This window comes from Macaca mulatta, chromosome 10, assembly GCF_049350105.2.
Source record: "Macaca mulatta isolate MMU2019108-1 chromosome 10, T2T-MMU8v2.0, whole genome shotgun sequence".
Classification (NCBI taxonomy): Eukaryota; Metazoa; Chordata; class Mammalia; order Primates; family Cercopithecidae; genus Macaca; species Macaca mulatta.
In genome coordinates, this window is record NC_133415.1 from 4,768,277 (window position 1) to 4,780,564 (window position 12,288).

General features: G+C 53.4%; 2 protein-coding genes across 19 annotated transcripts in view; one reads left to right on the plus strand and one right to left on the minus strand.

The window, feature by feature from the left end:
- The window catches only part of CERK (ceramide kinase), a 55,403-nt gene extending 43,292 nt beyond the window's left edge, over positions 1 to 12,111 (plus strand). Inside the window, exons 9-13 of one of the 2 annotated variants that reach the window (XM_077948768.1) lie at positions 829 to 1,045; positions 2,743 to 2,819; positions 3,974 to 4,179; positions 5,671 to 5,879; positions 9,280 to 12,111. In XM_077948768.1, the coding sequence (XP_077804894.1) occupies positions 829 to 1,045; positions 2,743 to 2,819; positions 3,974 to 4,179; positions 5,671 to 5,879; positions 9,280 to 9,352 (782 nt within the window). In that variant the 3' untranslated portion in view covers positions 9,353 to 12,111. 2 annotated transcript variants of the gene reach the window in all.
- GRAMD4 (GRAM domain containing 4) overlaps positions 1 to 12,288 on the minus strand; it is a 153,063-nt gene that overhangs the window by 30,606 nt on the left and 110,169 nt on the right. For 5 of the 17 annotated variants that reach the window (XM_077949315.1, XM_077949303.1, XM_077949314.1 and 2 more), the window contains exon 19: positions 4,737 to 6,307. The exons of the other annotated variants lie outside the window; for them this stretch is intronic. In XM_077949315.1, coding sequence (XP_077805441.1) covers positions 6,263 to 6,307 — 45 coding nt within the window. In that variant the 3' untranslated portion in view covers positions 4,737 to 6,262. Of the gene's footprint in view, positions 1 to 4,736; positions 6,308 to 12,288 lie in introns of those variants that run through there. 17 annotated transcript variants of the gene reach the window in all.

Genomic DNA, 12,288 nt, shown 5'->3' on the forward strand with positions numbered 1-12,288 from the left:
CAGGCAGGGCTGTCCTGGGGACAGTTGGGAGCTGAGTTTCAGGCACAGATGTCCTGGGAGCCAGACCGCTCTTGCCGGCAGCTTCCCCGACCCTGGGCGGTGCACACTGGCTGCGGGCTTGCCGTCTGCGGGCGGGGATGTGTGGGGAGGATGGAGGCCTCTGTATGTTGGGGTAAGGTTGGGGGTGGGCTCCCTGCAGGCTGTCACTGCCACCCCAGATGTCATACAGGGCAGCACCAGCCCCAGCATCAGACAGGGAGGAATGATGTCGCCCTGAGACACTCAGGACACGGCCAGGTTCCTGGTGTGGCCTACGGCGCCCCAGGGCCCCCCTCCTGCCTCCTGCCCAGTCCCTGCTATCCTGCTGGGTGGTGTTTCGCAGACAGCCCTGGGTGCCAGGCTGCAGGCAGCCCATGGACAGCACACACATTTGCCTGGAGGGCGGCCCCAGACTTTGGGTGGCAGCGGCCCTGGCCTCTGTCCTGAGCTCTTTAGGATGTCACAGGGGCTGTGGCTGACCCCAGTGGGGGCCACGCCCTGGGGCAGGTGGGGGCATCGCCAACCCTCATGAAGGGATGGAGGGGATGACCCTGAGCCACTGGAGCCCACAGGCCACATCATCGAGGCTACACGGGGTGGCTGATGGCAAAGGCCCTGCTTTGCTGGCGTCGACAGTGGCCAGAGCCCTGACTGTCCCAGCATCAGTGGGTGTCAGAAGGCGCCAGCACCATGACTAGACGTGCTGTTATCCCGCGGGAGGGTAGAGATCCTGCCACTGCCCTCGGTGGTGACATTGCCTGAAGCAGGCCTGGCCTCTCCCTCCGGCAGACGGTTTAGGCAGATGCAGTTTCAGCAACGTTTCTGACACTGCCCAGCACAGCATCCTCACCGAGCAAGGACCCTTGTGGACGTTTTTTCTTCGCTGCACTCTGTTTCCAGGTTTAAAGACCTTTCTCTCCCACCACTGCTATGAAGGGACAGTGTCCTTCCTCCCTGCACAACACACGGTGGGATCTCCAAGGGATGGGAAACCCTGCCGGGCAGGGTAAGTGCATTTTTGTGTGTGTTTCTCTTGCAAATGACGGGAAATAAAGCAGACCGATGAGGAAGGTGAATGCGGAAGTATTTTCCAAATGTGGCGGAGGGTGCTGGATGCAGCGTGCCCAGAGACACGATGCCTGTTGATGCCCATGATGGCCTAGGCGTGCGTGGGGCTTGCTGTCACCATCTCTGTCCTCATGGCCTGCTCAGGCAGCCGCTTCTGTGCCAGGGATGAGGACTCTGGGGGAGGGTCCCACACCCACTGTTGGAGTGGGGGCCGAGCACAGGGTCTGCCCCTGCTGGGGTTCCCTTTGCACCCTGCGGGGGCCTAATGGAGAAAAAATGCAGGCAGGAAAGGATGGCAGATGCCTTCTCGGTGACCGTGTGTGTGCAGGGCGCTGGTGGCAGGACTGTTGGCAGAGCTGGCTGGAGTGTGTGCTCTCAGCAGCGACCCTCCTGTCCGCACCGCTGGCTGAGACCCTCACCCATGTTAGCCCCGTGCTCCAAGGCAGGAGCCCACTCTACAGTAAGCAGAGCCCAGGCCAGACACACCCTCAACCCCACAGGAAGGCAGGGGACCCTCAGCAAGAAGGCTTGAGCTGGCAACAAGGGCTGGTGCCAGGGGTTAGGGGGCAGAGCCAGGGCAGCCGCCCGGGGAGAGGCGATGCAAAGGGAAAGCGGCGTCCCGCCAGGGAGGGGAGGCTGAGTGGAGTCAACCACAGCTGAGAACGCTGTGCTCTCCCGGTTTGGCCAGTGCAGGCTCTGCAATGGTGTATACGTGAATGAACAAGCAGTGACCCCTCTCACCTGGTGTATCCCCGCCCCCTACCCCCACACAGTGTACTCAGTAATATCCGACCAGTGTAAATAGAACCTTAAATAAATCTAAACGTCGTTGTCCCAGGCCGCATGACCTCACTAGCGGCGCCATGGAGGGCGCCTGAATGGTCATCCCGTCTCTGCTCTGCCTGGGGCTGAGGACACGGGGCTGTGGGGATAGCTGCGCCTTTGTGAAGGACATTCACTTTGTCCTTTCAAGTCATGCAGACTTCAGAACCTCCTTCTCCTAGCTCCTTTCCTTTTTTAAGTGAAGAATTTGAGACCGTAAAATGAGAATATTTAGAGGCAGGTGCTGTTTGCGTCACTGCATTAAAGAACTCGGCGGCTGATAGCGATTTCCACCCGTGCACACACTTGTCCTGCTTGACAGTGTGAATCCAGCAGCCCCCAAGACCAGCAGGATGTGCCAGACGAATGACTAAGTTGTAAGCCGATGGTTCTGAGTTATTTGCTTGTTATTGACTGGAACAGATAAGCCCTGTATGATTTGTTATCTGAAAGTCAATGGGTCCTCATCCCAGGAGTCCGCGGGAGGAACCAGTGCCTGGGTCCCTTCTCCCAGCCAGGCTATGTTACTGCAGGGCCAGGCAGACACCGACTCCAGGTGGCACCTCAGCGTCCTCATGCTGTGCTTCTCCTCATGTCCAAACCTTTTAGAGAAGGACATGTTGAATGCGTCATTTTAAAAGTAGGTCTCATTCTGAAACTTCTAATTAATATGCCAAAAAATATTTTTAGTTAAGCTTTTGAAATGGAACTTTTTCGTATGTGAAAAGAATGTAAATACATCTGTATGTGTCAAGCATACGCACTGCACCTGCAGCTCCATATTTAAAAGGTGATGATATTCTTGTCTTTCAGATGCTTTGTTTGCAGGCAAAGCAAGCAGCAGCTGGAGGAGGAGCAGAAGAAAGCGCTGTACGGTTTGGAAGCTGCAGGTAATTCCTAAGACACAGGTTCAGTGTTGTCACTGTGTGTGCTGGAGTGTTAGTTTCTGTCCTCTCTCAGGGCACTGCCTCTTCTCCCCGCCCACCTTTGCTTTTCCTTTGTCCTGTCTGGCACCAGGAATCCATTTCTCCTTAGTCCCAGGCATCATCAGGTCACTGCCACTTGCCGTGTACAACTGTGTAGGGCATCAGGCTTTGTGAAAGTCCCCGTTGCCCTTTCTGAATCGCTGTAGTGGTGCTGAGTCTGGACTCCTGTCCTGGTGCTCTAGAATGTGGGGCAGCAGACTTCCCATTGAGGGCTTGCTGGTGACCACCTCAGGCCCTGGCAACCAGTCTCTGTCCAGCAGACGCAGCCTAGGCAGTGGACAGTGAGTGGGTGTGGCCATCTGCCAATGAAACTTTATTTATGGACACTGAAATTTAAGTTTCATAGAATTTCCACATATCACAAAATATTATTCTTTTGATTTTTTTCTCTTTCTCTTTTTTTTTTTTTTTTGGATGGAGTTTCACTCTTGTCACCCAGGCTAGAGTGCAGGGGCACAATCTCGGCTCACTGCAGCCTCGACTTCCTGAGTTCAAACCCTTCTCCTGCCTCAGCCTCCCTAGTAGCTGGGACTACAGGCACGTGCCACCATGCCCAGCTAATTTTTGTATTTTTAGTAGACACGGGTTTTCACCATGTTGGCCAGGCTGGTCTCTAACTCCTGCTCTCAGGTGATCCACGCACCTCAGCCTCCCAAAGTGCTGGAATTACAGGCGTGAGCCACCGTGCCAGACCTTTTTCAACTATTTAGAAACGTGAAAAGCATTCTTAGCTCTCAGGCCACACACAGATGAGCGGCGGGCCAGATTTGACACACAGCCATGGTTTGCTGACCCTTGTTCTAAATTGTCCAAAAGTCACCAAGTGAGAGGGACAATAGTCCTATCTTCCGGGAGGTGACCCTTTGGGTACCCCTGCCTGTGCGGAGCGGACAGTTCCGTGGTGGATGTTTTTGGTGTTGAGCTGAAGAGGCGGTTGCATGAAGTGTCTGCTAAATGCATGACCAGGTGAGAGCCCGGATGGCCTCCCACCATCCTGGTGCAGGGCGCTGCCCGGTGCCACTGGAACTGTGACGTCTCCGTGCTTCTTTCTGCTTCAGAGGACGTGGAGGAGTGGCAAGTCGTCTGTGGGAAGTTTCTGGCCATCAACGCCACAAACATGTCCTGTGCTTGTCGCCGGAGCCCTAGGGGCCTCTCCCCAGCTGCCCACTTGGGAGATGGGTCTTCTGACCTCATCCTCATCCGGAAATGCTCCAGGTTCAATTTCCTGAGATTTCTCATCAGGCACACCAACCAGCAGGACCAGGTAAGTGGGGTGCTTTTGCGTGGAACCTCCATTGGCGAGTAATGTATGGTCCGGCAATCCCTGGTTTATGTGTTGTAGGAATTCATTATTTAATTCAAGGGAAGGAAGGGCAAATTTTTCTTATAATTTCACAAACTTTAAACTCCTGGTTACAACTACTCCTTGTAACATTTCATTTAAAGAGATACATTTTTGAGGCCAGGTGCGGTGGCTCACGCCTGTAATCCCAGCACTCTGGGAGGCTGAGGCAGGTGTATCACCTGAGGTCAGGAGTTTGAAACCATCCTGGTTAACATGATGAAACCCATCTCTACTAAAAATACAAAAATGAGCCGGGTGTGGTTGCGGGCACCTGTAATCCCAGCTACTCGGGAGGCTGAAGCATGAGAATCGCTTGAACCCAGGAAGTGGAGGCTACAGTGAGCTGAGATTGCACCACTGCCCTCCAGCCTGGGTGACAGAGTGAGATTCCATCTCACACACACACACACACACACATATACACACACGTACACACACATATACATATATACACACACACATTTGAGCACAGAAACTAAGAGTTATGAATGTTTATAATACAACTTCTTGTCTGTTGTTTCTCTTCCTGTTAAAAACAGAACAAAGCGGTACAGTAAAGATGTAAGTGGCCCTTGAAGGCCACTTTTTAGACTCTTTAGGCTCCCAGAAGCGGGTTCTGTTCGGGCCCTTCTGCCACAGCTTTCTGTGGCCCACACAGAGGAAGACCTAAGTCTAGTCATGTTGGGAGAAGCGGAACTTTTGGTCACAGTCTCCAAATTTAGTCACATTTCTTTTTTTACTTAAGTTCTATTTAAGATCTAGTCTCATGCTATTTTTATGTGGCTTTTTAAGTAGTGCTTTTTTAAAAAGAGAATACAAAATTCTATAAATCACTGCTAATTAACTATCAGAATTCTGTTAAAAGCATTCATCATTGTAGATAAGCTGTGGTTTCTAAAAGCATTAGAAGTCATTTTGACAAGTGCTGGGAAAGCTGGGCGCCGGGGAAGGTGGGCGCCGCGGAAGGTGGGCGCCGGGGAAGGTGGGCGCCGGGGAAGGTGGGCGCCGCGGAAGGTGGGCGCCGGGGAAGGTGGGCGCCGCGGAAGGTGGGCGCCGGGGAAGGTGGGCGCCGGGGAAGGTGGGCGCCGCGGAAGGTGGGCGCCGGGGAAGGTGGGCGCCGGGGAAGGTGGGCGCCGCGGAAGGTGGGCGCCGGGGAAGGTGGGCGCCGCGGAAGGTGGGCGCCGCGGAAGGTGGGCGCCGCGGAAGGTGGGTGCCAGGTTTCCCTTCATCTCTGAGCCGTTGGGTCACCCAGAAAGGGAACCCCAGGGGCCCGCACAAGCGGCTGCATCCTCCAAGAAGGGCCGTGTGTGCACCAAGGCCCGAGAGAACTCGCTGTTGGCCTGGGGTTTCCTGCCGCCCCACCCGGATGACGTTTAGAGCTGAGTCATCCCTCTCACTGTTTCTTGGTAGTTTGACTTCACTTTTGTTGAAGTTTATCGCGTCAAGAAATTCCAGTTTACATCGAAGCACGTGGAGGACGAGGACAGTGACCTCAAGGAGGAGGGGAAGAAGCGCTTTGGGCACATCTGCAGCAGCCACCCGTCCTGCTGCTGCGCCGTCTCCAACAGCTCCTGGAACTGCGACGGGGAGGTCCTGCACAGCCCCGCCATCGAGGTCAGGTGCGTGCAGGGGTCCTCCAGCCACCAGCGCCAGCCCCGTGAGCCCTGAGGTGTCTGTCACAGGCTGCCCCACCCGGGGTGGGGGGTTCCCTGGGACTTTATAACACAAAACGTAAGAATGTTTTGTAAATGCATTTTTCTTTCCCTACGTCAAATATCAAATGAGATGCCATTACCCGCATTCCGGAAAGCTGCCGGGGCGCCGAGTCCGCAGCGTTTTGTTTTGCAGATAATTTTCATGGGTGTTTGAGGCCCCTCTATTTCATCTTTTCCTCTTCCACACCCTGTGCTCCAGGCTGGCACTGGCTCTTTGCCCTGGCATTCTCTCTCTTCTCCTGAATAATTCAGAAGGTGGGAGGCCGAGGTGGGCAGATCACTTGAGATCAGGAGTTCAAAACCAGCCTGGCCAACATGGTGAAACCCCGTCTCTACCAAAAATACAAAAAAAAAAAATTAGCCGGATGTGATGGTGGGCGCCTGTAGTCCCAGCTACTTGGGAGGCTGAGGTACGAGAATCGCCTGAACCCAGGAGGCAGAGGTTGCAGTGAGCTGAGATCACACCACTGCACTCCAGCCTTGGTGAGAGAGCTCCCTCAAAGCTGGCCCTGAGCGCCACTCCTGGACAAGGGCTGCAGTAAACCCTATGTGTCCCTCACTCAAAGCTGGTCCTGTGCCGGGTGCGGTGGCTCACGCCTGTAATCTCAGCACTTTGGGAGGCCGAGGCGGGCGGATCACAAGGTCAGGAGATCGAGACCACGGTGAAACCCCGTCTCTACTAAAAATACAAAAAATTAGCCGGGCGCGGTGGCGGGCGCCTGTAGTCCCAGCTACTCAGGAGGCTGAGGCAGGAGAATGGCGTAAAACCCAGGAGGCGGAGCTTGCAGTGAGCCGAGATCGCGCCACTGCACTCCAGCCTGGGCGACAGAGCGAGACTCCGTCTCAAAAAAAAAAAAAAAGCTGGTCCTGAGCGCCACTCCTGGACAAGGGCTGCAGTGGGGGCCCTCAAAAAAATTTAAAAAGGCAAACAAAGGAAACTGCCTTTACGGGCAGTGCTTTGTCCACCGAATCCACCAGGGAACCGTCGGCCTCAAGGGCCACGGTCAGTCACCAAGTGCAGGTGCTCTGTCCATGGAGGGGCAGGAGGCAGCAGGGCTGGGAAGGTCACCCCGAGGATGGGAAGGAGGGGAGGAGCCCCAGAGGGATGCCGTGTGCTGGAGGCCACGCAGCCTGGGGGAGGCAGGTGTGGCCAGACACGGATGTTCAGTCTCCCTGGGGCAGGTGCCACGCCCCTCCTCTGGCTGGCTGGGGGGAGGGTGGGAAGCCGTGTCCTCCCCACACCCACTGGGGCCCATTGTATTTGGAAATCTGTAATATATCACATTGCCAGATGGAATTTGAGTGCAAAGAAAATTGTTTCTCCATAGAAAGACAGAAACAAGCAAGCTGATTTTTTCAAAAGGCCATTGAATTAGGTGTGGGCGTGCAAATTACATGAGACTGGGGAACTGTACAGCTCTAGGCGGATTCTGAACTGTTGGCAGATGTTGGTAAGAGCTCGGTCTCCTTCAAGGAAGCCCAGCTGGACACTTGTTAACAGAGCGTGGCTCGCGTGAGAGCGATGGCAGGCTGGTCAGCAGGCCCACGCTCGTCTGCACCGAAAGCCGGGTGTCAGATGGCCCTTGGGCGCTTTAAGTCACAGCATGTAAGAGGACGCATGCACCTCTGTGGACAGCTCCCCACTTTCAGTGACTCCCCAGCCAGCCAGCTGCGGCTCTAAGAAAGCTTCTCCCATTCGCATCCAAACAAACCTAAGGGAGAAGGAGGCCTCTGCCCCTCCCCAGGCCCAGGTCCGCGCGCCCCCTTTCTTTCTGTCAGGGTGGCGATGGCAGGAGGCCGTCGGAAAGTCCCAGGAACACCCACCACCCCAGGCAGCTGTGCACAGGGACTTTCCTCTGTCAACTCATTTTACAAGTTTGGGAAGTGGAATTATTTTTAATATTGGTATATGTATTTGTTAAAGAAATAATTTGAAAATTAGGACAGGCATTCTTGAAATACGTCCTGTCTATCTTGATAAATAAAATTGTTATGCCTTGAGCAGCACACCACTTTTAAAAATATAATTTGTGTATGTGTGAGCTCAGCTCCATGGAAACAGCCTGTCATTTATTTATTTATTTTTATTTTTTTGAGACAGAGTTTTGCTCTTGTTGGCTCGAGGCTGGAGTGCAGTGGCGAGGTCTCGGCTCACTGCAACCTCCGCCTCCCAGGTTCAAGCAATTCTCCTGCCTCAGCCTCCCAAGTAGCTGGGATTACGGGCGCCTGCCACCACACCCGGCTGATTTTTATATTTTTAGTAGAGACAGGGTTTCACCATGGTGGCCAGGCTGGTCTCGATCTCCTGACCTCAGGTGATCTGCCTGCCTGGACCTCCCAAACTGCTGGGATTACAGGCGTGAGCCACTGCACTCTGCCCCAGCCTGTCACATAATGAAGGGGTTTAGGTTACTGAAATATGTCTGAGGAGGCTGTGATATCATTAATAAATGAAATAAACAGAGCTGTCCTGTGTGGGAAGATGGAACTCACCCAGGGACTCACTGAGGCCCCTGAGCCCCTGGGCAGGGGACCTCCAGGGACCCCCGACTGGCTTCTCAAGCCCAAAGGCTCTTGCTGGCGATGGGCCACCTGTCTTTCTTATCTGACCATTCCTCACACATTTCGTACACACACGGAGTTGCCCCACACAGACTCCTCACACGCCCTGCACGCTCAGGACTGCGGAGGAAGTGGAGGTGGGTGGGTGGGTGGGTAGAGTGGGCACACACTGGAGCGGGCGCTCTGCTTTCCATGGGGTTGCTGGAGTCCGAGTCAGGTCTACTAATGCCCAGATTTCCCAGCTGGCCACTGGCACCCCTTTACAAACTCGGCATCCTGGGAGTCTAAGTGAATTACTCCACTCCCAGGACCCATCATTGTGGGCTAGACTCCCGCAGCCCACGGTAACGTCTGACCGTTCCATGCGGGGCGGGCCCCCACTACAGCCCTTGTCCAGGAGTGGGGCTCAGGGCCAGCTCTGAGTGAGGGATACATGTGGTCCAGGAGTGCGGCTCACGCCGGCTTTGAGTGAGGGATACATGTGGTCCAGGAGTGCGGCTCAGGCCGGCTTTGAGTGAGGGATACATGTGGTCCAGGAGTGCGGCTCAGGCCGGCTTTGAGTGAGGGATACATGTGGTCCAGGAGTGCGGCTCAGGCCGGCTTTGAGTGAGGGATACATGTGGTCCAGGAGTGCGGCTCAGGCCGGCTTTGAGTGAGGGATACATGTGGTCCAGGAGTGCGGCTCAGGCCGGCTTTGAGTGAGGGACACCTGGGGTTTACACGTGCCCGCTTGTCTCTGCAGAGTCCACTGCCAGCTGGTTCGACTCTTTGCACGAGGAATTGAAGAGAATCTGAAGCCCGACTCGCACAGCTGAGAAGCCGGCGTTCTGCTCTCGAACTGGGAAAGTGTGGAAACTATTTAAGAGAATTATTACAGACCAATTATGTTGATATATACATTTAAATGTAGAAATTTATTTTTGATAGTTAAATCTTGATTTTAGAAGAAAACCCTTTCGTCAACAGTTTTGTGTACATATTTGGCATTTTCAGTTCCGCACGCATCTGCGGGTTGCAGCCCACGCCACTTACTCTCAGCAGATGCAGCTGCTGACTTGGGGGCACTGGCCTCTTAGGTTTTAACAATGTCAACAGTGTAGTTTAGAAAATGGCCCGTTAGTGGCTCTGTTGCAATAATTTTAGGGACATATGATTTCCACGCAGGTCACACCATCTGGGCCTGAGGTAGCAGTGGGTCACTTTGATCCACTTGGTGGGACTTACTCTAATGGTTTGTGGCCAAGTTTTGGGAAGTGGTTGATTCTCTTTGCCTTCATTTCACCTTCCTCTTAGTTTACGGTTAGGACATCGCTGCTTGATCCTTACAATACTGTGCAACTGCAATGCAACGTGGCCCTGCTTCAGGTGATCCGCGGGAGGGGCCTCCACACCAGCGCCGGGAAGGCGGCTGGGGCCTCCACACCTGCCTCATCACGGTGGCGTGGCTAAGACAATCCGGCTGGGAGCACGACCTTGGCGTCTGTTCTTGGAGCACAGATGATACGCTCTGGAAGCTGGCAGTGTGTAAAGCACTGCCAAATTTGTTACTGTTAAAATGTCAGATACCAATGCTTTCTATCAAAGCGAAGCGCTTAACACAGCCGGCCTTGCGGGGCAGTCAGGAGGAAGCTGGCCATCCGTGGAGGAGGGGCCATTCCTGGACTCCGGCGGGATTCCTCTGATGCAGGCCCTGAAGTCTGTACACGTGGTCCAGATTTGTTCTTGTCTTTTCTTCACGCCGAGTTCTCTCTATTTATTGAACATCTTGTCTTTTTAAGCCAGAATAGTGTAAACTGCGCCTCGGATGTCTGTCTTTTGTCTCAAAGCCATGATGGATCGCTGGTTTCCTCTGAAGCGTGAGGGCTCCGGCGACCAGAGGATTCTTCCCGAAACGCATTCCTGCCCCCTCCCCGGGGCACCCCTCAGTTGTGTGCCACGTCCTTGTTTCGTGTGTATCCGTGCCCGTGTAGATGATGTCTGTAACTTAGTTTTGTTTGAAATATGAGAATATGCGGCTTAAACTTTGATCTGTAAGGAGCGGGGCCGCGGCCGTTTGGAGCACGCTGTAGACGCCGTTCCTCATGCTGCCGGGTGGGTTTTGCAGAGGTTGCCTTAGTGATTTCACATTTCACAGGCAGCATCCATTTTCGGAATGTCGTGGCATTGATTTATGTTTTGAAGCATACAGGAAACTTCTCATTTCCTCGTTGAGCCCCACCCAGGTCAGGTGAAAGGGCAGCTTTAATGGTGATTTTTATGGACCGCATTATCAGAAATCACTGTGCAAGCCGAATGGTTTAATAATGAATGGTTGAATGAAAAATCTGGGTGTAAAGAGTAAATATGCCCTGGCTCTTTCTACCAATGTTTGCTCCTGGTTGGAAAGAAACCAAAGATTTAAGACGGGCTACTCTTCCAGACTGGCTGTGCCTGGCTGTGCCTGCCTGTGCCCAGCAGCCTGTGCCGCCGGCAGTGTGCCTGGTGTCACGCCAGGAGGCTGTGGCTGCCGTGGGCCCTCTGGAATTGTGGTCCTCACAAACTTTCCCCAAAAGGTTCTTCTAAGCCTTTATTTTCCCTGGTAAATGTTTCCTGGCCGGGCGCAGTGGCTCACACCTGTAATCCCAGCACTTTGGGAGGCCGAGGCAGGTGGATCACCTAAGGTCAGGAGTTCGAGACCAGCCTGGCCAACATGGTGAAACCCCGTCTCTACTAAAAATACAAAACTTAGCAGGACATGTTGGTGCATGCCTGTAATCCCGGCTACTAGGGACACTGAGGCAGGAGAATCGCTTGAACCCAGGAGGTGGAGGTTGCAGTGAGCCAAGATTATGCCACTGCACTCCAGCCTGGGCAACGGAGTGAGACTCCATCCCAAAAAAAAAAAAAAAAAAAAAAACAGTTTCCCATACACTGGCCTGCCCTGAAACCCACTAACAATTTTAGCAAAACAGTCCAGGCCAAAGAGGAAGCATTTTATGTTTGATAAGAAACCCAGCCATTCCGTATGGCCGGTTCCTGAGTGGCTTTGGTGATACTCGCCAGCCACCTGCTGACATTCAGAATCTCAGACCTCGGGACTGCTGTTGCGGTACCGTGTGCCTGACACCCGCCAGGAGCCCCTTGCTGTCTGCGCACAGGATGGGGTGACTGCCCAGACATTCCCGCTTGATGGGCTCTGATTTCTGGGGAGCCTTTCAGATACAGCAGACATACACCACCGTACTTTGGAGTTGTAAGGAAAAAAAATTCAGAAGTGCTGGTTAGATAGTGAAAACTTAGGATAACTTAGAAAGGTTAGTTTTAGCTTCCTTTGTGGCTCCCTCGTGCAAAACAATTAGCAGTTAGCAATGGACCTGATTCTAGTTTATTCTAATTAAGAAGTGAGGCCGGGCGGAGCCTGCCTCTGAGGGCAGGGCTTGACTTTGTTCCTGAATATACAATCCTGAGTAAGTGCAAAAGTCTGAGTGAAACGATGGCCTCATTCTCTTTCCAATCTTGCTGGTTTCAAGATCAGAAAATGGCATTATTTGATCTGAACTGTTTGAGAAGACACAAATAAAGTTACTTGGGCAGACTTGGCTTGCTTTCTTTACACATACCTGTTATTTTTCAAAGCAGAATATTTTTCATGAAAACACACACAATTTAAAGAACAAGAATAAAATGAACCAAGGTGTCACCACCACCTATGCCAGGAAACCGAACGCCGCCCTAAAGCCTTCTGTGCCCTGTTCTGGAGGCCCCCTGCTCC